The sequence below is a fragment of the Phascolarctos cinereus genome, unplaced genomic scaffold (assembly GCF_003287225.1).
Source record: "Phascolarctos cinereus isolate Bilbo 61053 unplaced genomic scaffold, phaCin_HiC Scaffold_9;HRSCAF=440, whole genome shotgun sequence".
Classification (NCBI taxonomy): Eukaryota; Metazoa; Chordata; class Mammalia; order Diprotodontia; family Phascolarctidae; genus Phascolarctos; species Phascolarctos cinereus.
In genome coordinates this window covers 196168326-196193513 of record NW_027556402.1, presented here as the reverse complement: position 1 = coordinate 196193513, position 25188 = coordinate 196168326, and the positions used below count along the sequence as shown (strand labels likewise).

At 38.4% G+C, this 25188-nt stretch overlaps 1 protein-coding gene across 3 annotated transcripts in view; it reads left to right on the top strand.

The window, feature by feature from the left end:
- Nucleotides 1–25188, top strand: part of RGS12 (regulator of G protein signaling 12) — a 244785-nt gene that overhangs the window by 43138 nt on the left and 176459 nt on the right. For all 3 annotated transcript variants that reach the window (XM_078148696.1, XM_020992154.2, XM_078148697.1), the window contains exon 3: nucleotides 12243–12359. In XM_078148696.1, the coding sequence (XP_078004822.1) occupies nucleotides 12243–12359 (117 nt within the window). The remainder of the gene's footprint in view (nucleotides 1–12242; nucleotides 12360–25188) is intronic.

The following is a 25188-nucleotide window of genomic DNA, read 5'->3' as shown; positions in this document are numbered from 1 at the left end:
AAGATAATATAGTCTGACTCTTTTTGTGCTGCTTGCTCATGATCCCGGCCAATTACTTGAGTTTTAAACACTTTGTTAAGGTATGAATCTGCTTCCAGTGTGGAGAATGTACTGTCCCAAGCTTCAGGGGTTTGTATAGCTATTTTCAGAGATACTTGAAGGGACCTGTAAATTTTCAGTTCTTCCAAGGTGGTATGATAAGGGATGAGATGTTTACTCCTTTCCTGGCCTGTGACTACAAGTACTCCTTTCTTTCCTGTAACTGTGAGGAGGGGTTCCTCTTCACAGCCACTACAAGCTCCACCATGTCAGTGCTCCTCCTCACCCCAGCACTGTCGCCCAGAACTGTGACCCAGATCCAAACATGGGCAAAGCAAGAGATTCCTGGCAAAGAGCTCCCTGCAGTCTCTCTCTGATCAGCCACTGGATTCCCCCTCAGTCTGTGGGCCAGAAGCTTGGGAAGCAGCTGTCCCCGCCCAGGGCCCTGCTCTTGGGGAATGGAGCTGAGACCCCGCCTTCCTCTCTGAGCACCAACAGAAACAGACTTTTCCCACTGACCTTCTAAGTTGTCTTTGGCATTGGTGGATTGAGGAGTCTGGAAACCTCCACAGCTGCTGGAGATTCAATCCTCTGCGGCCTATGTACCCACGCTGCCCTGCGCTCCCAACTCGTCGCGATACACCTTTCTAATCAATCATCCAGGTTGTCGTGGGCTGGAAATTTGTTTCACTCTGTCTTTTTGTGGGTTCTGCTGCTTCAGAATTTGTTTAGAGCCATTTTTTATGAGTATTTGGAGGAGTTTGGAGGAGAGCTCAAGCAAGTCACTGCTTTCACTCCACCATCTTGGCTCCGCCCCTCCCCATGGCAGTCTGATGCAATCTGATACAGGCTATACATGTGCAATCATATTAAACATATTTCCACATTAATGATATTGTGAAAGAAGAATGAGAACAAAATGGAAAAACCATGAGAAAGAAAAAACGAAACAACAAAAAAAGAGCAAATAGTATGCTTCGATCTGCATTCAGACTCCATAGTTCTTTCTCTGGATGTGGATAGCATTTTCCATCATGAGTCTTTTGGAGTTGTCTTAGATCATTGCATGGCTGAGAAGAGCTAAGTCTATCAAAGTTAGTCATCACACAATGTTGCTGTTACTGTGTACAATGCTCTCCTTGTTTTGCTCACTTAACTCAGCATCAGTTCACGTAAATCTTTCCAGGTTTTTCTGAAATGTGCTTACTCATCATTTCTCATAAAACAATATTCCATTATATTCATTTACCACAACTTGTTCAGCCATTCCCCAATTGATGGGCATCCCTTCAATTTCTAATTCTTTGCCACCACAAAAAGGGCTGCTATAAATATTTTTGTGCATGTGGGTCCTTTTCCCATTTATGTGATCTCTTTGGGATACAGCCCTGAAAGTCAAAAGATATGCACATTTTTATAGCCCTTTGGGCATAGTTCCAAATTGCTCTCCAAAATGTTTGGGATCATTTCACAACTCCACCAACAATGCATTAGTGTTCTAGTTTTCCCACATCTTCTCCAACATGTATCATTTTCCTCTTTTGTCATATTAGCCAGTCTGATAGGTGTAAGGTGGTACCTCATTATTTTAATTTGCATTTCTCTAATCAATGGTGATTTAGAGCATTTTTTTCCATATGACTATAGATAGCTTTAATTTCTTCACCTGAAAACTGCCTGTTCATATCCTTTGACCATTTATCAGTTGGGTAATGACTTGTATTCTTATAAATTTGGGTGACTTCTCTACATATTTTAGAAATGAGGCCTTTATCAGAGACATTGGCTATAAAAATTGTTTTCCATCTTTCTGCTTCCTTTCTAATCTTGGTTGCATTGGCTTTGTATGTGTAAAAACTTATTAAATTTAATGTAATCAAAGTGATCCATTTTGCATTTCATAATGTTCTCTATCTCTTGTTTGGTCATAAATTCTTCTCTTCTCCATAGATCTGACAGGTAAACTATTCCTTGCTCTCCTACTTGGCTTATGGTATCAGCCTGTATGTCTAAATCCCCATTTTGACTTTATTGTGGTGTAGGGTATAAGATGTTGGTCTTTGCCTAGTTTCTGCCATACTGTTTTCCAGTTATCCCAGCCATTTTTGTCACATAGTGAGTTCTTATCCTAGAAGCTGGAGCCTTTGGGTTTATCCAACGGTAGCTTACTGTTGGCATTGACTGTGGCGTCTTGCATACCTAACCTGTTCCACTGATACACCACTCTATTTCTTAGCCAGTACCAAGTAGTTTTGATGATTGCTGTTTTATAATACAACACAACATCTGTGAAGTAGGAGAACATATTATTATACTTCTCATTTTAAACCAAGGAAACTGAGGCTTAGAGAGGTTTAAGTTATGGACCAGAACCAGGACTAGATTCAAGGTCATTTGACTGTGAGTTCAGTGCTCTTTCCTCCAAACCATGCTACTTCTTGTATTGTAGTAATAGTGGCTCGTGTTTTTATCCAAATTAAAATTGAAATGATTATTAATTTGAATATATACAAGGCACTAGATGAAAATTTAAAAAGCCTTTAAGGGCTTTACATTTTACTAGGGAAGGGATTCAACATGTACACAGATAAATATAAAGTAATTTGAGGAGAGGAAGAGTGTATTAACAATTGGGGGTAGAGCAGGGATCAGGGGAGGCTTAATAGAGGACATTTGAGCTGAGCCTTGAAGAAAGAGAAGGATTTGGAGAGGTGGAGGTGAGGAGGAAGTGCATCCTACTCATGGAGGACAGCTTGTGTAAATTCAGAGGCAGGAGAGGGAATGTCCCTTTTAAGGAATAGCTGTGTTAGTGGTCACTCTAGTGCCAGGACCTAACTTAGGTTTGATTTTGAGATGAAATAAGGCACTTGAAAGTCATTGAACAATTAACCTAATAAAAAGGAAGTGTGTTTTGCTCTAACACATACAAGTATACATTGCCACTTAGCTTCAACTTTGGTGGTGTGCTCCACCTTCCCCCTTTGCCTCCTTATGGAAATGCTTCTGTTGAGTAGGTCATTAGGACAGGGTAGGGTGACTGCCATGTTTTTAGGCCCGTATCAAATCTGAGAGGCCTAGCCTACTCATGGCTGGGACTTTTTATTCCCTTACGTGCCAGGAAGCTTCTTCAGGGAAGCCAGGTCTGGGACAACTTTGTCATCTTTTAGGGAGGAAAGGAGGAGGAGCCTGGGTCTACTTCATGTTGGGGTTGAGGGGAAGGAAGTTGCATCAAGAGAAACTTGGGTTAATCAGGTCTTGGGTCCAGCTTTGCCTCCTTTTGGGGAAAGCTAATCCCTTTCATAGTAGGGAAGGAGGACTTGTGAGCCTAACTTATGTTGTAGGGAGATTCTGGTAGACACTAGTCCTATAATAAGCTGATTGTCCAATTTACTAGAATGTAGAATATGTGAAGAAAAGTAATATGAACTAAGGTTGGAAAAGCATGTTGGAGGTACATTGTAGATCAACTGAATGCTTAGCTAAAGAGTTTGTGTTTTACCTTAGAGACAATAGGGAGTCATTGAGGACTTTATTAACTCATGGTTTACAAGTCACTTTCTTCACAGTGGAACCCTGAGAGGGAGGTAGTATACTGTTAAGTATTAATAACTTAATTTTACAAATGAGGGAACTGAGGCTCAAAAATTAATGTATCTGAGATTGCATAGCTCGTGTCATGGCCAGGATTCACAGGTTATGAATATTCTTAGACATAATTCAGTCAAACTTGCTTGTTTTACAGATGAAAAAAATTAGGACCCATTAAGGTTAGATGGCCTTTTCAAGGTCATTGGCAGAGCCAGGACTTGAACCTAGGTTTCCTTAACTCTCACTTCAGTACTCTGACCAAGACACCATGGGCTCAAAGCTGGGTCTTTTGATACTAAATCCACACTATCTCTTTATGTCTTGTCTCCCCAGCTAGAACATGAATTTTGTGAGGACAGAGATTTGTCTTACCTTTCTCACCAAAGATATTAATTAACACAGCGGTTTGTCCAGAGTAGGCATCAATAAGTACTTGTTGAATTGGAACATTATTGCTTGTAGCTCATTATGTAAATACTTCAGACCATTGGTACCTTGCCTTTACTTTGGCTGCTCTGCTTGCTTTCAAATGTAATTAAGGGATTTTGCCAAAATATGTTAGGTCTTTCCCATTTATGATTACTTCAGCCCTTTTCTTCTCTCAGGGGTTTGAGGGCAGCCAAATAAAATGGCAGCCTAGGTTTTAACCAAGAACATCTTGAGAAAACTAATAGGGGAATACATGCCCTAGGAGAGATGAAGGCAAGCTCTTTGAAACTTGGGGCTGTTTCCATTCCTCTTCCAGCACTAGTACAATGCCTGGCACACAAGTGAGAACTTAATAAATGTTTATTGAATTGAATTGAATTTTCTTGGCAGGGGTCACAATTTTAGAAAAAGTTTGTTTCCATCAATCATTATACATAGTTTGGGTTGCTTTGCAAAGCCCCTCTTTTAACATGTGGTTTGGTTCTTATTTCTATAATTATATTGAGGTATTTTATGTGTTCCTCAAAGGCAGATGTGTTTTGGTATAGAATATTACCTCCTATACATATCTGAGACCCTTCATGTAAATTGACTTGTATATGCAGGTGCATTTTTTGTGAAGGCATTTAACTCATTTTTATTCTCAGAAGCAGGTGTGTGTTATTGAGCAGTAACAACAAGAAGGAATATTGTTTTTTTTTTTTTAAATGTGACCTATAGTGCCTTTTTAATGAATCATTGCAAGTTTTTTTCCTCCCAGAGATAAAGGACAAGATTTTCATTCAGGTGAAAAGTGAAGGCAAAAGTTGAAGAGCCTCAAGTTGGTCTCTCTTTAACGTGCAGAAATTTCAAATCACTATATTCTTAGATTTTGTTTTTTGGTATTTAAATTAGTTAGGAAATCACAATATCTAATGTTTGATAGCATCAGTTTTATACCTGTGCCATTTTGTGGAAATAAAGATAATGGTTAGGTAAATATAGAAAATTCTGTGATGTAGCTTGATGGAGTTGAAAGATCTGGCTTCTAGTTCTGGCTATGCCCCTTCCTAGTTTATTGATCTTAAGCAGGTCATTTACGGTTTCTGAGACTTTGTTTCTTCATCTGTGAAATGGTAATAATACCTATAGCACTCATCTTACAGAGTAGTTATGAAGATCAAGTGAGATAAAGTGTGCCTTGGGATCATAGACCTCGAAACACCAAGGCTAAGCCCGTCATTTTGTAGATTCGATTCAATTAAATTCAACAGGCGTTTCTTTAGCTCCGTTATGTGCCAGACGCTGTGTTGGGTGTTGGGATAGAAAGACAAAAGTGAAACTTTACTTGCTTTCAAGTGATTTACATTTTATTGGAGGAAAACAACATGTGTGTAGAAATTAAATATAACATGCGTATATATGTATGTGTGTAACACAATCTATATACATGCCTAAATATGTGTGTGTATGTATGTATGTATAAATAATTTCTGTAAGGGAAGGCACTAGCAACTGATGGGCTGATAGGGAAACTGAAGTCTGAAGTCCAGAGAAGTTAAATCGCTTGTCCAGGGTCAAATGAGTAGTACACAGAAGAACCAGGATTCATTCTCAAGTTTTTTGGTGCCATATTCAGTGTTCCTTCTACAATGCCATGCTCTTTGTTAAAGTTCTTCATAAAATAAAGTACAACGTGAATATAAAGGATTATAATTATTATTGTCTGACATTGTTCCAGAAAGACATGAAGAAGAAAGATCCTAATATGTTAGGGTTTTTTTTTGTTTGTTTTAATCCCGGATACCTTCATACTCTGGTGTAGAAACACAAATATATTAATTTTAAAATATGCTATGAAATGTAAATATAAGACATTTCATAGATGAGTTTAAGCAGTAACCTTCAGAGAAGTGACATATATCTAGGACAGATTTTTAATTATTGACAGGTCAAAATTCTGGCAAAAATTATCTTCCCTTCTTTGTACTTTTTTTGTATCAATTAATGAATCATTGAATCTGAGAGTTGAAAGGGACTGTCTAAGGTCACTTAAAACAACATTCCTCCTTTTTCTTTCTTCAGAGCCACCTCCAGGAGCTCCTGCCTCATGATTGAACCTCTAAGGCAGAGTGTTTGTCTTTAAACTTCTCATTAGAATAACTGAATGAATGAATGAATTATATAAATATAATGAAACTTGTAAAAAAAAAAAGGTCAGCCACTGACTAGTCTTTTGGTATAGACAGGGAGCACATATTTCTGTATCAGATTTCAGATATCAGTGGGAGTCTGATGCTATGAATGCTTCCTTGATCCAAAGAAAAAGATTAGTGGCTGTGACTGCCTGGTCAAGGTCCTCTAGGATCTCTCACTCTACATTACATTCAGTCTTCCCAAATAAGACTGCTACCATTATTTTGTACCTGCAGTTATCAGCTTTCTTCCACTTTGTTCAGGTAAAAATACCTCTGCTTATGACTCGATATGCTTTACACATAGATGAAAGGGAGGAGGGAGGGAGGGAGGAAGGCAGAGAAAGAGAGAGATTGATTGGTAATGAAATTAGGCATTGTGGATGTCTGTAAGAGCAAGGGCTAGTCATTGATTGAAGAGTATAAGATTGAATCAAGAAATTAATGTTATGCTGTGGGTCTGAACAGAAGAGAAGACAAGGCTGGAAGAGGTAGCATGTTCCTGATATCTTTTGTTCTATAAAATGGTCATGAAATAAGTATATTTTACCTAATGTCTTTTTTTGGGTCTCAGAGACAGCAGTGTTAGGCAAAACTGCATTACCAAAAAGCAGTTAGTTCCATATGAACAGTGTTGTAAATGGATAATGAGCTTAAAATGTTATAAGTTTTGTAACATCCTAGTTTGTGGTGTATTAGACTGATATTATTGTATTGTGCCCATTGTATGTGAGTTCTCTATCCTAGCAAAGCACAAACTTTATCAGACTTTGCATGTGTTACTGATGATAATCTCAGGACCTGACTGGCTAAGTACACGAAAACATCATGTCATTTGGCCATTTGAAGTCATGAAACGACAACAATAAATTTTAAAATAGCCCATAGTTTTGTATATTGGCCTTCTGTTTCTATGGTTACAGTGCTAGGGGGCAAAAAAGTATGCATAGGGCCTTAAGAAACACAATTTTAGATTATAAACATTACTTTAACTGTTGGTTGTATAAATTGAGGTTCTTGTCTACTGTCCAGTGAGTTAACATACTACTAAAGAAACAGAACCATATTGATATTGGCATTCTTGCTATAAACGAAACCAGAAGACCTAAGGAAGTTTGAGCTAAATGAAAGGATCCTTACGGATTGCCCTTGGTGAGGCAGATAAATGAGTTGGTTTCATTCTGTGTTCAAAGACTGTAAGAAACATTCTTTCATGTGATACTTGGTCAGCTTGTTGTGAAATACTTATTATAAGCATAAACCAGAAGACCAGCATGAAGGTAATTTCAGCTTAGGTATAGAAATTGTATGAAAAACTTGATCCTCCAGACTAAGTCAACATGTATTTTAATACTTGATGATGTCATGCAAAGGTAGGCATAGGTTAAAAAAAATTGGAAAATACAGTTCAGGAATAAGAAATAAAAGATCCCAAAGGTTGTGAGCTACTCATATTCTGCTCATATCTTATGAATATTTTATTTGAGAAAAGATTTGGAAAGGTACTGGCTGTCATGAATACCACAACCCATCAAAAGAAATAAGACTGACTATATCATATAAGGCAGTAAATAACTGGTTACCAATGTGGGAGTCATTTCTGAATTATTTGTTCATGCATTGTCAAGCCATTAACTTATTAGAGCAAAGGTCAAAATCAACCCCAGACCAGAGATGATTTTGTATAATTAAAACAGCTTCAGTCCTAATTATTCAAACTATTGATTTTTATAAAATTGCACATCATTTGGATTTCTTCCCTCACTATCTCCTTCATCCATGTCTCAGATGAAAAAGTTGGGCCTTCTCCTTGCTAAGGTAAACCCCTCTATACATATGTTAGATCGTCCTCCATCTTGTTTTCTCTAGCACATTGCCCATTCTGTCATCCTCACTCTCTTACTAATCTTCAGTCACTCTCTATCTATTGGCTCCTTCTTTACTGCTTTCAAAAATGTACATGTCTTCTCTGGCCTTAAAAAAAGTCTTCACTTGATCTGACTATCCCCTGTAGCTACCATTTTATATCTCTCCTCCCCTTCATGGTTAAACTCTGTGAGAAATCCATATACTGGGTACCTAAACTTTTCTTCTCATTCAGTTCTAAACCCTCTGCGATCTGTCTTTTAGCCTCATCATTCAGCTGAAACTGCTCCTCTTAAGGTTACCAATGATCTCCTGATTATCAAATTGAATGACATTTTCTCAGTCCTTATACTTCTTCACCTCTCTTTAGACTCTGACACCATCAGTTTCCCCCTTCTCACATATACCCTCTCATCTCTAAATTTTTGTGACATTTCTCACTCCTGATCATTCTCCTACCTGTCTGATTGTTTCTTCTCAGGTTTCTTTGCTGGATCTTCATCCAGGTTGCATCTGCTAATCACAGATTGTCTCCCCAGAGGTCTGTCCTGGAATCCCTTCTCTCCTCCCTCTATACTTTCTCACTTAGTGATCCCCTCAGCTCCAATGGGTTCAGATATGTCTAAACATATGATCTCTCAATCTACTTATCTAGCCCTAACCTCCCTCCTGAACTCCAGTTTTGTGTCACCAACTCCTCTTGGACATCTTGAACTAGATATCCCTTAGACACCTCAAACTCAACATGTCCAAAACAGAACTCATTACCTTAACCCCAAACCTTCCCCTTTATGTCAACTTCACTATTACTCTTAAGGGTACCACCATCCTACTAATCACCCAGGCTCTCAACTTTGGCATCATTTTTGACTCCTTCTTGGCATTCAATACAATCTGTTGCCAAATCTTATTGTTTCTACCTTCATATCAGCTGTTATTTATATATCCTTTCTACTCATGTAGCTGCCAAACTGGCACAGACCTTCATCACCTTAAACTTGGACTATTGCAGTAGCCTTCTGATTGATTTTCCTGTCTCAAATCCTTCACTATTGTAATCCATTCTTCACTCATATACCAGTGATTTTCCTGTATGTGTGACCATGTATGACCAAGGCACCTCCCTCCCCACCTCAATAAACTCTAATGGTTACCGGGGTATAATGTAAAATCTTCTGTTTGTTTCTTGAAGACCTTCACAACATGGCCCCATCCTGCATTCCCAGTATTCTTACACTTTCCTCCCCTTGGTATAATATATGATTCAGCAACACTACCCTTCTTGTTGTTCTTTTCCCATGTGTACTCCTGAAAATGACAAGTGTTGGAGGTTCTAAGGGAAAAGAGGCACAATGATGCTCTGTTGGTGGAGCTGAGAATTGACATAGCCATTCTTTAAGGCGATTTGGAACTATATCCCAGACATGTACTCCAAAGAGATCAAAGAAAGAGGAAAAAGATTCATAACGGGACATGTAAGTAGATAGATAAATATGAAATAACTTGAAGAAGGAAAGTATAGTAACAACTGAACAAAGTCTAAATTCCTTTACCTTATGTTAAAGGTCTTTCATGATTTGACTCCAGTATACCTTTCCGACCTTTCCTCCAGCAGCTACCCTTTATATACCCTATACTTCTGCCAACCTAAATTATACTCACCATGCCCTAAGCATTCTTTCCTCCCTCTGTGCCTCTGCTTGTATCCTTCTTTCTACTTGCAATTTCTGACCCCCTGCATTGGCTGTTCAATTCACCTTTTATCTTTGTAGTTCCAGTTTAGATGTCCTCTCCATAAAGTCCTCCCTGATTCTTCCCTTCCTTGTTCCAGCCCAAAGTAATTTGATCTGAACTCCCATAGCACTTTGTCCTTGTGCATTGTCAAGTTCTACTTTGTTTAAAACTGGTCTTCTCTTCTCTACTGTTTTCTATTGAGGGGAGGTGCTCCTTTATTATTTGTATTTAGTATGGTGCCTTGCCCATGCAGATATCTAAGTGAATGAATGAATGGCCCCAAAGTATTTTTAAGAGAGCTTACTTGTAGCTTTGTGATGAATGCTGTACAAAAAGAACATGCAGTTTTACCTGGGAAACACGATCTCTAAGGCCTGCTTTTCCCTCTAGAACCATTTGCCTTCTTGCTGCAATCACTTAAGCAGGTTCTATCAGAAAGTCAGGAGTAGCAGAGGTATCATTATACCTGAAGTCTAATTGGAAGCTTGGGAGCAATTTAGCCCCTATGTACTTTCTTGGTGATCTTATTAGTTCTTAAGCTTCTTCCGTGATCCTTCCTCTATGCACATGACTCCTAAATCTACATATCCAGCCTTTATCTCTCTCCTGAATTCTAGGTCCCATATTGTTTGTTAACTGTTTGTTGGACAGGTTCACCTGGATATCTTGCAGGGATCTCACACTCATCAAGTCCAAAACAGGAACCATTGTCTTTCCCGTTCAACCTACCTGTCTTCTAAATTGCCCCATTTCTAATGAGGTCACTACCATCTTTTTGGTCAGTTAGATTTGAACCCTAGGAGTTATCCTTGACTCTTCTCTCACCACCCATAGCCAATCAATTGCCAAGTCTTATTGTTCTGACTTACATTTGCTCACAAAGCTGTCAGCATAGCTCATACCCTCAACAAATTTCAACTAAACTATTGCAGTAGTCTCTTAATGGGTCTCGTGGTCTCTAGCCTCTTCCCTCACCAGTCCACCTTTCCCACAGTGACCAAAATGGATATTCCTAAAGCACAGCTTTGGCCATATCACTCTCCTGTTCTAAAAGCTTCAGTGGTTCCCTGTTGTCTATGAGATAAAATAAAAATTTCTCCACTTGACACTTCAAGCCCTTCAAAATTTGGCTTCAAACTACCTTTCCAAACTTATTTCACTTTAATTACTCACTCAGTAAGCATTTACTAAGCACCTCTTATGTTCTAGGCAGGAGCAGCCAGGTGGTGCAGTAGATAGAGTGCCAGGCCTGGAGTCAGGAAGGTTCTTCTTCATGAGTTCAAATCTGGCCTCAGATACTTACTAGCTACGTGACCCTGGGCAAATTATTTAACCCTGTTTACCTCAATTTCTTCATGTGTAAAATGAGCTGGAGAAGGAAATGGCAAATTAGTTCAGTATCTTTGCCAAGAAAACCCCAAATGGGATCACAAAGAGTTGAGCACGACTGAAAATGACTGAACAATGTGTTCTAGGTACTATGTTCTAAGTAAGACAAAGATGAAACAATCTCTGACGTCAAAGAGTTTACATTCTACTAGAAGAGACAACATGCACATGAATAACAGTATGCAAAATATGCACACCTTAAGTACAAGAGAATTTGGGGCAGTGAAGAAACTTGTAGCTGGGAGATCATGTCAGACAGCTCTTCTCTTATGTCTGAGAATGAATTTGGTTCTCAGCTGTCAAACATCATGGGAGGTATTCTATAAGAGCATTACTAAGTTATTGGTTAAGCAGCTTGAAGAACACATCATATACAACTCCCTATCAGGAATGAAGTAAGGGCAAGCAAAGAGACCCAAGTCGAATGAGTGCAGCAGGCAGAGAAGAGAAATTTGAGCTGGGGCATTTGGAAAGAAAGCTGTGACTATTTTTTGATAAAAGGTGATAAAGCTGCCTTTGAAGATAAGCAGACATTTCTGTGCCTTGTTTTCCCTTTAGGATGAGAGGAGTTTGGCTTTGGGTTTCCTGAATTATTCTTCTAAATTTCCAAATAATAAATTATGGAAATTTCACTGAGAAGAACGAAGAAATGTCGGAAGTAGTGGTTATTTGTATGCATCTGAGATGGTTTGAGATTCAAATTTTAGTTCTGATCTTAAGGTGATTTCCTTAACTTTTGGTGACATTTACAAAGCTCTTGAAAACCCGCACCACTGTAATGGAACTCTAACCTGATAACTTGTTATGATGTCAGGAGTGTGGGTGCTCCCTCCCTGGCAGGCACTGTGGATTCAGGTACTTTCTTCTCTCCACTAATATTGGGCAGGGTTTTATTCTCATTCCTTTATAGAAGAGCTACTTAGTTGTTTTCCTCTTGTTCTTCTTGAATTCTGCCTCTATGATGAAACTGAAATTCTAAATCCTTAGAGAATAACTAAAACCCTTTTCTCTTTTGCTTTTTAGGGGTCAAAGTTTGGACTTGGAATTGGTTTGGGTCATACTCCACAGCGTACCTCTACTCGGAGATCATTTGGAAGATCCAAGAGATTTAGTATTACTCGCTCACTTGATGACCTTGAGGTAACTTAACCTTAGGTATATATATACATGTATGTATATGTGTGTGTGTGTCTGTGTGTATATATACACACATGTACATGCATGTTTAATTTTATCTACATTTTTTCAGTTATTAAAAACCCACTGTTTCATCCTTTCCCCTCACTAACCCCACTGTAAAAGAAAGAAAAACATGTAACAAATATGCATAGTCAGCCATAATAACTTCCTATATTGGCTAAGTCCAAAAAATATGTCATATCTCATTTGGTACCACCACCTCTCTTACAGGAAGAGGGGAATTAGGCATATATTTTTAATTAGCTATTAAATAAGATTCACAAAATCATGGTCCCATTATCTCAGAGTTGGAAGGGATCTGAGACTCTGTATTGCCTAACTTGTACCTGACCTGGAATCTTCTCGATGACATCCCTGATAAATGACTTCAGAACCCATTACCCTCACAGGTAGTCCATTCCATTTTAGGGTAGTTCAGATTGTTGAAATGGTTTCCTTTTGTAATAGGACTTCTGGAGCTGACTTTTCTTCTCCCGGGAGGCAAAGACTCCTTACAGATTTGGGAGACTGTTGAATAGATTTGATTTCCATTCATTTTTCCTAGCTCTGCCCCCTGGGACGAGGAACAAGTATTCCATTTGATGGTGCTTCACACACATTAAGACAGCGGTTATATTTTCACTAAGTCTTATCTTTTTCAATCAAAACATCTGTATTTCCTTCAATCAATCCTTGTTACTCTCCTCTGTATACTCTCTAACTAACCAGTGTTGAGCTTAGAATAGAAAACAGTACTTTGTGTTCTGCCCCTGACAGGAGTACAATGGGACTGTTACCTCCCTAGCCCTAGGCACTAAGGTTCTCTTAATATAGTCTAAGAGGGCATTTGGTTTTTTGCTTTGACCACTGCCTCCTCCAGTCTGTGTTTTTATTAGCTCCCCTTTCCCTTCTCTTACCTGCCTCCCCTCCTACTTCCCTGTAGGGTAAGACATATTTCTATACTCAGCTGAATGTGTATGTTATTCCTTCTTTGAGCCAATTCCAATGAGAGTAAGGTTCAAGTGTTTCCTATCTCCCCCCATCCCTATTCCTGTTTCCCCTTCATTGTAAAAGCTCTTTTGTGCCTCTTTTATGTCAGATAATTTACCCCATTCTATCTTTTTTCCCCTTCTCCTGTACATTCCTCTTTCTCACCCCTTAATTTTATTTTTTTAGATATCATCCTATCATATTCAATTTACACCTGCCCTCTGTCTATGTATACTCTTTCTAACTGCCTTAATTATGATAAAGTTCTTAAGAGTTACAAGTATAATCTTTCCATATTGGAACAGAAACAGTTCAACCTTATTGAATCCATTATGATTTCTCTTTCCTGTTTACTTTTTTATGCTTCTCTTGAATCTTATATTTGAAAGTCAGATTTTCTATTCAGGGCAGAGTCAAGATGGTGGAGTGAAAGCAGTGACTTGCTTGAGGTCTCCCCCCAAACCCCTCCAAATACTCATAAAAATTGGCTCTAAACAAATTCTGAAGCATCAGAACCCACAAAAAGACAGAGTGAAACAAATTTCCAGCCCAAGACAACCTGGATGATTGATCAGAAAGGTGTATTGCACCGAGCTGGGAGCACAGTGCAGTGCAGGGCACAGTGAACCTGGAGCAGGCCTCAGAGGACTGAATTGCTGGCAGCTGTGGAGGTTTCCAGACTCCTCAATCCACCAATGCCAAAGACAACTTAAAAGGTCAGTGGGAAAAGTCTGTTTCTGTTGGTGCTCAGAGAGGAAGGTGGGGTTTCAGCTCCATTCCCCAAGAGTGTGGCCCTGGTTGGGGGCAGCTGCTTCCTGAGCTTCTGGCCCACAGACTGAGGGGGAATCCAGTGGCTGATCAGAGAGGGATTGCAGGGATCTCTTTGCCAGTGCTGAGGCAGGAATCTCTTGCTTTGCCCATGTTTGGATCTGGGTCACAGTTCTGGGCGACAGTGCTGGGGTGAGGAGGAGCACTGACGTGGTGGAGCTTGTAGTGGCTGTGAAGAGGAACCCCTCACAGTTACAGGACAGAAAGGAGTACTTGTAGTCACAGGCCAGGAAAGGAGTAAACACCTCATCCCTTATCATACCACCTTGGAAAAACTGAAAATTTACAGGTCCCTTCAAGTATCTCTGAAAATAGCTATACAAACCCCTGAAGCTTGGGACAGTACACTCTCCACATTGGAAGCAGACTCTTACCTTAACAAAGAGTTTAAAACTCAAGTAATTAGCTGGGATCATGAGCAAGCAGTGCAAAAAGAGTCAGACAAATATTATCTTACTTTGGTGACAAAGAAGATCAAAATATACAACCAGAAGAAGACAACAAAGTCAGAGCTCCTACATCCAAAGCCTCCAAGAAAAATATGAATCAGTCCCAGGCCTTGGAAGAGCTCAAAAACGATTTTGAGAAGCAAGTAAGGGAAGTAGAGGAAAAACTGGGAAGAGAAATGAGAGTGATGCAAGAAAATCATGAAAAACAAGTCAAAGCTTGCTAAAGAGCCAAAAAAATACTGAAGAAAATAACACCTTAAAAAATAGCCTACCCAAATGGCAAAAGAGGTCCAAAAAGCCAATGAGGAGAAAAATGCCCTAAAAAGCAAAATTGGCCAAATGGAAAAGGAAGTCCAAAATAGATTAGAAAATACTTCCTTAAAAATTAGAATAGAGCAATTGGAAACAGTGACTTTATGAGAAATCAGACACTGAAACAAATCCAAAAGAATGAAAAATTAGAAACAATGTGAAATATCTCATTGGAAAAACAACTGACCTGGAAAATAGATCCAGGAGAGAGAATTTAAAAATTATTGGACTATCTGAAAGCCATGATCAAAAAAAGAGCCTAGACATCATCTTTCAAGAAATTATCAAGGAAAACTGCCCTGATATATTAGAACCAGAGGGCAAAATAGAAATTGAAAGAATCCACTGATCTCCTCCTGAAAAGAGATCCCCAAAGGAAAACTCCTAGGAATATTCTAGCCAAATTCCAGAGTTCCCAGGTCAAGGAGAAAATATTACAAGCTGCCAGAAGGAAACAATTCAAGTACTGTGGAAACACACTCAGGATAACACAAGATTTAGCAGCTTCTACATAAAAGGACCGCAGGGCAGGAATATACTATTCCGGAGGGCAAAGGAGATAGGATTACAACCAAGAATCACCTACCCAGCAAAACTGAATATAATCCTTCAGGGGAAAAAACAGTCATTCAGTGAAATAGAGGACTTTCAAGCACTCATGATGAAAAGACCAGAGCTGAATAGAAAATTTGACTTTCAAATATAGGACTCCAGTGGAACATGAAGAGGTAAACAGGAAAGAGAAATCATAAGAGACTTATTAAGATTGAACTGTTTACATTCCTGCATAGAAAGGTGATATTTGTAACTCATGAGACCTTTGTCAGTATTAGGGTAGTTGAAGGAAAAAAATTGTATGTATGTATATATAGATAGATAGATAGAGGATACAGGGTGAGTTGAAGATTAAGGGGTCATATCCAGAGAATAAAATTAAGAGATGAGAGAGGATGATACTCGGAGAAGAAGAAAGGGAGAGGTAGAAGGGGATAAATTATCTCACAAAAAAGAAAAACAGAAAAGAAAAGTCTCTCACAGTGGAGGGGAAATGGGGGAAGGTGAGAGGGAATGAGGAAATCTTATTCTCATAGGATTTGGCTTAAGGAGGGAATAACATACACATTCAATTGGGTATGGAAATCTGTCTTACCCTACAGGAAAATAGGGGGAGAAGGGGACAAGAGAGCAGGGGGATGATAGAGAGGAGGGCAGATTGGGAAAGAGTGTAATCAGAAGTAAATACTTCTGAGGAGGGACAGGGTTAAAAGAAAGAATAAATGGGAGGGCAGGATAGGATTAAGGGAAATAGAGTTAGTTTTTCACAACATGTCTATTATGGAAGTGTTTTGCATAACTGCACATGTGTAACCTATATTGAGTTGCGTGCCTTTTCAATGAGGGTGGGTGGGGAGGGAGGAAGGGAGAAAATTTGGAACTCAAAAGTTTTAAAATCACATGTGTTAAAAAAAAGTTTTCACATACAACTGGGAAATAAGAAATACAGGAAATGGGGTACAGAATTCTATCCTGCTCTACAGGAAAATAGAAGGGGAAGGGGATAAGAGAAGGGGAGGGAGAGATAGAAGAGAGGACAGACTAGGGGAAGGGGTATTCTGAATGCATGTCAACTTGGGGTGGGGGAAGGGGGGAGATGGGGCAAAAATTTGGAACTCAAAAACTTGTGGAAGTGAATGTTGAAAACTAAAAATAAATAAATTTATATTAGAAATAAAGTCATTTAAAAAAAAAGGATTTTCTATTCAACTCTGGTCTTTTCATCATGAATGCTTACAAGTCCTCTAGTTCATTGAATATCCATTTTTTCCCCTGAAGGATTATGCTCAGTTTTGCTGGGTAGGTGATTCTTGGTTATAATCCTAGTTCCTTTGCCCTCTGGAATATCATATTCCAAGCCCTCTGATCCTTTAATGTAGAAACTGCTAAATCTTGTGCTATCCTGACTGTGGCTCCATGGTATTTGAATAGTTTCTTTGTGGTTGCTTGCAATATTTCCTCCTTGATCTGGGAACTCCTCCAGGAATTCATGTTTTTGGGGGAGGGGGCCTGAGACCAATTTGCATTTTTCTTTGAGGCTTTACATGTAGCTGTTTTGACATTGTTGTTTTCTTCTGAGTTTCTATTTTGTTCTTCCCTGTCACCATAGTTAGTTTCTATAATCAGGTTATTTTTGTTGTTGTTTGCTCATTTTCCAGTCTATTTCTTGATTTTTAACTTAATGTTAAACTTGGATTCTGCTCCTGGGGTGGAGGGGGAGCTGTCCCAAACTTCAGGGTTTTTTCTGTTGTTATTTTCAAAGCTAGTTCTGGGAAATCTGTAAGTTTTCAGTTCCCCCAAAGTGGTATGATCTAAAGAGAGGTTTGGTTACTGCTCTCCTGGCCTGTGCTCTGGCCTGTGAGCAACCACAAGCACTCTTCTCCACCCTGGAACTCTGCCTAGGGTCCCCCTTAGTGCTAGTGCTCCTTCTCTCCCTAGATTGCAATCTGGATCCATTTATGGTCAATGCTAGAGAGTCCTGGTCCCAGTGCCAGCAGAGGGTCTCCCTTAGCATCTGCGCACTGAGAGCTCCAGAAGCTGGCGGCAGTGATTAATTTGCCTCCCAAGCCTGTGCTGGACTGCACTGTACTTTCACCCCAGTAAACAGACCTTTCCTTCTGACCTTCTAAGTTGTTTTGGGCTGGAAAATTGTTTCACTCTATCCTTTTGTTGGTTCTGCTGTTCCAGAATTTGTTTTGAGATGTTACTTAAAGATTGGAGGGGAATTTGGGAGAGCTCAGGCAAGTCCCTGCCTTTATTCTGCCATCTTAGCTACTCTTGGCATTTTTTTTAACTTCCTTATCTTCCTTATTATGCTTATATATTATGCTTGCAATTCATTTAAACCACTAGATCTTTTTCAATTATTGCTTTCTGGCTGCACCTCTTCTAATTTTTATTCTTGAACTTGATTTTTTGCATCCAAGTTTAGAGGATATGTCTAATAAGAACCTGGATAATATCTTCTGAATTTTTTTCTTTTGTTAAGGAGGAGTTAATCCCTTGAAAAGAGTAGCTCTTTCCTGTGTACACTCTGTACTTATATCCCAGAATTGACATTTATCCTCATTAAATTTTATTTTATTAAATTGGCACAATATTTTAACCTGTAAAGCTATTTTTGAATACTGACTCTGTTATTCAGTGCATTATATGTTCTGCCTCTCTTTTTGTCATTTGAAAATTTAATAAGCAGGCCATTTATACCTTTATCTGATCCATTGGGTCAAATGAAGATCCCGGGGGCACTCTGCTAAAGACTTCTTTCCAAGCTGACATTTAACTATTAATGACTACTTTTTGTCCAGGCATTTGAGCAGTTCTGAATCCACCTAATGGTACTATATTGCCTAGCTCACATTTCTCTATTTTTTCCTCATAAGAATAGCATGAATGATTTGCTTACATAATCTAGGTGAACTATCTGCAGCATTCTCCAGATATAGAACCTCTGTCATAAAAAGAGATGAGATTAATTTGGAATGATCTGTTCTTGATGAACAGACTCTTTGTGATCACGATTACCTTTTCCATTAAACATTCTTACAGTAATAAGTTCTAGAATTTTTCCAGGAATCTCTTCATGCTCCATCATCTTTCCAAGGTCATAGATAGGCACTCTCAGTTGTATCTACCACTTCTTTCAGCACCCTAGGAGATAGTTTATCTCATCTAGGTGACTTGTCCTAAACAAGGACAACTTGGTACTCTCTTGTTCTCCCTTTACTTATCTTAGGCATCAAGTCCCTATTAGCCACATTTGTTCTGTCCTTTCATTCCAAAGATCATTATCCTTAGCCTAGAAAACAGAAGCAATATAGGACTCCAACAACTTTGCTGCCTTCTCTCTGTTGCCTGGTATTACCATCTCATCCACCCAGAATAGCAGTGATCCTCTTTCTTCTTTGAACCTTCTCTTTTCACTCAGGATAGCACCACCTTTAGCTCTTTTCTTCTCTCTTTAGTATTCTTAGCTAGCTTCAGCTTCTTCTGAGCATTGGCCTTCTAGACATTCTTTTTAAAAAACTTTTATTATGAACTTAACAAACATCAGCGAACATGTGCATTTCAACATACAAAAAACAGGAAGAGGATTGTGTATGGAAGTGTGAACTTCTGTTATGTAGATTTTGTTTTAAAAAAGTCTATATTAAATTTAACACAATAGTAACAAAATTGCCCTGCTTGTCAGTGTCCCCGTCTGAACTTCCTTCTGTTCTCTTCTGTATATTTTAAAACATCTTTCCATTGGCCCTTTTTTTCTTTTCTTATTTTTGCATCAATATCACTACTCATCCATCAGCTCCTCTCTAGAAAAGCCCTGCCCCACAGAAGCCCCCTTTTTTTAAAGGGGCCTTATTACACATTTGTATTCATGCTCTGTTAGCCAGCCTTGCTTCTGTCTTCTGTGTATGGCTCTTTAAAAATTTAAGCTTGTTGATGAGACTCGTTTGTGGATCCACACAGATCTCCTCAGACAATTCAGTCTTTCCTTCATCAGCATTATTTTTGTTTCTATTCAGAATTCTATTATTGAGAGCTTTCTATACCTCATGGTTTGATTTTCTCCATAAAATTCTAGTTCATGACACCTACCTGTCCTTCTTCAGCGCCCTTTCGGATCTGGTTTCCCAGAATCTGCGTAGAACACGTTTCAGGCTCTTCTCGGTTGTCTTCTTCTTTGTTACAGAGTTGAAGACAGAATGCCTACTTCTCCTAAGGTTCCCACTGTTTCCATCCCAGCAATCAATTCTTCTTAGAAGACTTCTTGGAGACAAAGTGCAATAATTTTTCAAAAAGCAAACTTAAGTAGTTTGTATGCAATTTAACAAAACCAGATTTTTATCCAAATGTAAAGCCAAAGTCAGAATCCTTGTGGGGTAGTAGCATGGTCAGGACAGTACTAACTTAGAGTCAGAAGACTGAGTTTGAGTACCTGGCTCTGCCACTTACTACCTCTATAACCTTAGGCAAGTCACTTAATCTGTCTTGGTTTCCTCGTCTGTAAAATGAGGGGATTGAACTAAAGTAACTTTAAGGTCCTTTCTAGCTGTAGATCCTAACATATATAAATACACACACATATATTTCTCTCTCTGTGATATGTCTCTATATATGTCTGTATATCTATGTCTCAGATATAGATATATTCTCTCTCTACTCACCTTACATTGTTAGGTCATTATTTGTATGCATGTTGTATCCTCCCACTAGGAGGCAATCTTTTTTAGGCCTTGTCAAGGTGTAAATACTTAGTAAATATTTGTTGGCTAGAATGGAATATGATAGAGAATGAAACTGAAACTGCTGTCCAGTGAGAAGAACTGACTTGCTGAAGGCTATAGATTAAGGGTCAAATCTATAACTTTTGGGTTCCAGTTTAGTGTGCTTTTCAGTGTACCCATTATGTTTTAATTAGAACATTTAAGACACTTAAAAACCTTTGGACGTGCCAAGATTGAAATTTTCTACGTCTTGCACTTCTTTGTTTCATTGGATTATGAGAATCTTGTGATGAAATTGAAATTCAGTGATTTTGTGTTGGTTTCATTTTGAACTTTGAACTGTTAGTCTAGTTAGATGAAAGTTCTTGCCTTGAGGGTTACAAATAAATCCAAACAAAAAAGGAACATGGTTGTTGATAAATGACAAACTGAAACTAATGAACTTTACATTAAAAAAAAAAAAGATAACTTATGTTCTTTATTAAACTTGTAATATATTCTTTTCAACCAAGTTTCAGTAGATTTTTTTATTTGTATATATATGTAATTGGTAGAATATTTAAAAATGCTAAGCATATATTGCCTTTTTTAATTGTCATTACAAAGTTGAAATGCCAAGTTTTTACTGAAGTTTTTTGTGTCATGGCAAAATGACAAATAAGAAAGTAGAAATCTTTTCAACATTTGCAGTGCATGGAGAATACTCTTTGGTTTATAGCTTTGCCTCCTCCTTGGAGCAATGACTCCAGGTTTGGTTTTGTTTTTTTTTTTTTTGGTCCTATAATCTACCCTACCCTGTCCGTGCATTACTGCTTATTTAGGTATACAGATTAGGAGAAAGGATAAAGATGAAAAGAAAGTATACAATTACAACAACTTTCCACTGAATAGGGGAAAAAAAACTCCCAACAGTTCTGCTTCCTCTTGGCATGAAAATAGGCGGCAGATCTTAAAGACCCTGGGAGAGAGAAAAGGGGTAGGGCTCAGGAGCCGAAAGAGGCTGGTGTCCTATAGTCCACAGTTTCCTGTCATCACTGTCAAATTACTGTTTGGAACCATGGGGAAGAGGAGAGGCTGGAGGGCAGTTGGGTGAATAAGCAATGGTGAGTATGGTTACCTTTTATCTGTTTGGCACACAGGCAAGTTGACTGTTGTTTTAGGATAAGAAAGTACAGCCTGTGATTTGGGGACTGTCTTGAGAATGAAATTACGGAATCTCAGAATCAGAAAGACTATCAGAGGACATTTGGTTCAACATATACCTGAAAATAAATGCCCTCTGCAACATTTCCAGCGTTACTGTATTTGAATAGCCTTTGGCTGTAATATACAATGTTTTCAAAATCCTAGAAGTAAGATATACAATGGATTTTTATAGGTTTATGTATATATTTGGTAGATAGTAAAACAAGGAAACTCTATCACCTTTTCTTTCCCTCTTTGTCCCTTCCTTTTCTTCTTACTTATTTTAACTTTCTCTTTAAAAATAAATTATCTTTTGTTTTTACATTACCTAAATTTCTCACTCTGTACCTTCCTGACAGCTATGCCATGTAACAAAGAATTTCCTCCCAATTTTAATTGCCTCAGAAGTATAGTTGTCCTCCTCAAACATAGTCTGCCTTTATCAGTCTTCCCTAGGTCTCCAAAGTAAATTGTCTTCACTCTTTTTCATCTTATTTTCCATACAGACACACTAGGACACATTGAGAATACTATTCACTGACTTTTTTTTTTACCTTTCTTTTTAAATTTATTTAGTGTTTTATTTTCCCCCAGTTACACGTAAAAACATTTTTTAACATTTGTTTTTAAAACTTTGAGTTCCATATTCTCTCTTCCTTACTCCCCACTCCCCATTCCCCCATTAAGAAGGCAAGCAATTTGATATAAGTTATACATGTGTAGTCATGCAAAACATATTCATAATAGTCATGTGGTGAAAGAAAACATAGACAAGAAAAAACTTAAGAAAAACAAAGAAAATAAAAAAAATATGCTTCAATCTGGATTCAGACACCATTAGTTCTTTCTCTGGGGATGGATAGCATTTTTCATTACAAGTCTTTTAGAGTTGTCTTGGCTCATTGTATTGCTGAGAATAGGTAAGTCATTCACAGCTGATCATCTTACCATATTGCTATTACTTTGTACACAGTACATTTCATTTTGCATCAGCTTATGCAAGTCTTTCCAGGTTTTTCTGAGAGTATCCTGCTCATCATTTCTTATAGCACAATAGTATTCCATCATAATCACATACTACAACTTGTTCAGCCATTCCCCATTGATGGACATTCCCTCAAATTCCAATTCAGAAAAGGGCTGCTATAAGTATTTTTATACATCTAGGTTCTTTTCCTTTTCCTTTTTTTTTTTTTAACTCTTTTGGGATACAGTTCTAGTAGTGATATTGCTAGATTAAAGGGTGTACATGGTTTTATAGCCCTTTGGGCATAGTTCTAAATTGCTCTACAGAATGGTTGAATTAGTTCACAACTCCAGCAAAAGTGCATTAAAGTCTCGTTTTTCTCCCCTCCAACATGCCATTTACCTTTTCTGTCCTGTTAACCAAACTAATAGGTATGAGGTAGTAAGTACCTCAGAATTGTTTTAATTTGCATTTCTTCAATCAGTAGTGAGTTAGAATGTTTTACATATGGCTATTGATTACTTTGATTACTTCATCTAATAGCTGATCATATCTTTTGATCATTTATCAATTAGGGAATGGCTCTCATTTTTATAAATCTGACTCAGTTCTCTATATGTTTGAGAAATGAGGCCTTTATCAGAGAAACCTCTCCAAAAGAATTTTTTTTTACAGTTACTGTTGCTAACTGAATTTTCCTCCATCCTTTTCCTACCTCCCCATTTATTGTTTTCTCTCTTTCTTACGTCTTTTATGTGAGATAATTTACCACATTCTACCTCTTCCTTTCTCTTTCTCCCAGTATATTCCTCTTACCTCTTAATTTTATTTTTTTAGATATCATTCATTCATATTAAATTCACCCTGTACCCTTTGTCTATATATGCTCCTTCTAACTACTCTAATAATGAAAAAGGTCTTATGAGTTACAAATATCATCTTCCCATGTAGGAATGCTAACAGTTTAAACTTATTAATTCCCTTATGATTTCCCTTTCCTGTTTACTTTTTATGTTTCTCTTGAATCTTATATTTGAAAGTCAGATTTTATTTTCAGCTCTAGTCTTTTCATCAAGAATGCTTGAAAGTCCTATATCTCATTGAATTTCAATTTTTTTCTCCTGAAGGATTATATTCAGTTTTGCTGGTAGGTGATTCTTGGTTGTAATTCTAGCTCCTTTGCCCTCTGGAATATCTTTTTCTAAGTCTTCTAATCCTTTAATGTAGAAGCTGCTAAATCTTGTGTTATTATGACCAAGGCTCCACCATACTTGAATTGTTTCTTTCTGGCTGCTTGTAGTATTTTTTCCTTGACCTGGGAACTCTGGAATTTGGCTGTGATATTCCTGGGAGTTTTTATTTTGGGATCTCTTTTAGGAGATGATCAGTGGATTCTTTCAATTTCTATTTTACCCTTTGGTTCTAGAATATCAGGGCAGTTTTCCTTGATAATTTCTTGAAAGATGATGTCTAGGCTCTTTTTTGATCATGGCTTTCAAGTAGTTCAATAATTTTTAAGTTATCTCTCTTGGACCTGCTTTCCAGGTCAGTTGTTTTTTCAATGAGATATTTCACATTGTCTTCTATTTTTTCATTCTTTTGGTTTTGTTTTATTGTTTCTTGATTTCTCATAAAGTCATTAGGTTCCATTTCTTCCACTCTAATTTTTAAGGAATTATTTCTTCAGTGAGTTTTTGGACCTCCTTTCCATTTGGCCAGTCCTGCTTTTTAAGGCATTCTTCTCCTCATTGGCTTTCTAGACCTCTTTTACCATTTGGCCTAGTCTGTTTAAGGTGTTATTTTCTTTAGTATTTTTTGTTTTTGTGTCTCCTCTACCAAGCTGCTGTGACCCAGATACAAGTATGGGCAAAGCAACAGAGTCCTGCCTCAGCACTATTAAAGAGATCCCTGTAATCTCATTCTGCCCACTTGTTTGACCCCCTTACTGTCTGTGGACTGAGAGCTCCAGAAATAATCGCTACCCCTACTGCTCTTGAGTCAGTCACTCCCAAGGCCTGCTCCTGGCTTGCTGTAACTAGGGCTGTGCTGATATGCCCTGTGTTGGACTGTGCTTTACTTTTAGCCAGGTGCAATGGACCTTTCCTACTGATCTTCTAAGTTGTCTTTGGAAACTGTGGTCTGAGAGGTCTGGAAATTGCCACTGCTCACACTGATTCAGTCACTCCCAAGGCCTGCTCCTAGTTTGCTGGGGACTGATCTGTACTGGCAGGGTCTGTACTGCACTGTGCTCCTCGCTCACGCTGGTGCGACAGACCTTTCCTGTTGACCTTGCATGTTGTCTTGGGCTGGAAATTAGTTTCACTCTGGCTTTTTGTGGGTTCTGCTACTCTAGAATTTCTTTAGAGTCATTTTTAAAAGGTATTTGGAAGGGTTTTAAGGAGAGCTCAGGCAAGTCCCTGCCTTTACTCTGCTATCTTGGCTCAGCCTCCCTATTCACTGAATTTTGAGAGGGAGGTTAATGTCAAGTTTAGGAAAGTTTACCAAACAGGGAATAGATGGTTTGTAAAGCAGAGGGAGTTGTTAGTTGGGAGCAGGGATGGGTATGTGAAATATACTCCCTGTTTTGTCTTCTCTAAAAATAGTCTATTTCTGATTGTGTTTTGATGGTTTTTAGCAGGTCTGCACAACATAACAGCCCACGGGCACAAGCAGCCTGCCACAAGATTTTGGGTGGCCTGTGAAAAATGTAGGGTTGCCCTGTGCATTCTTCTGTTTGTCACATGACCAGTGGCAACCAGCCATTGTCAGTCTGTCTCTAA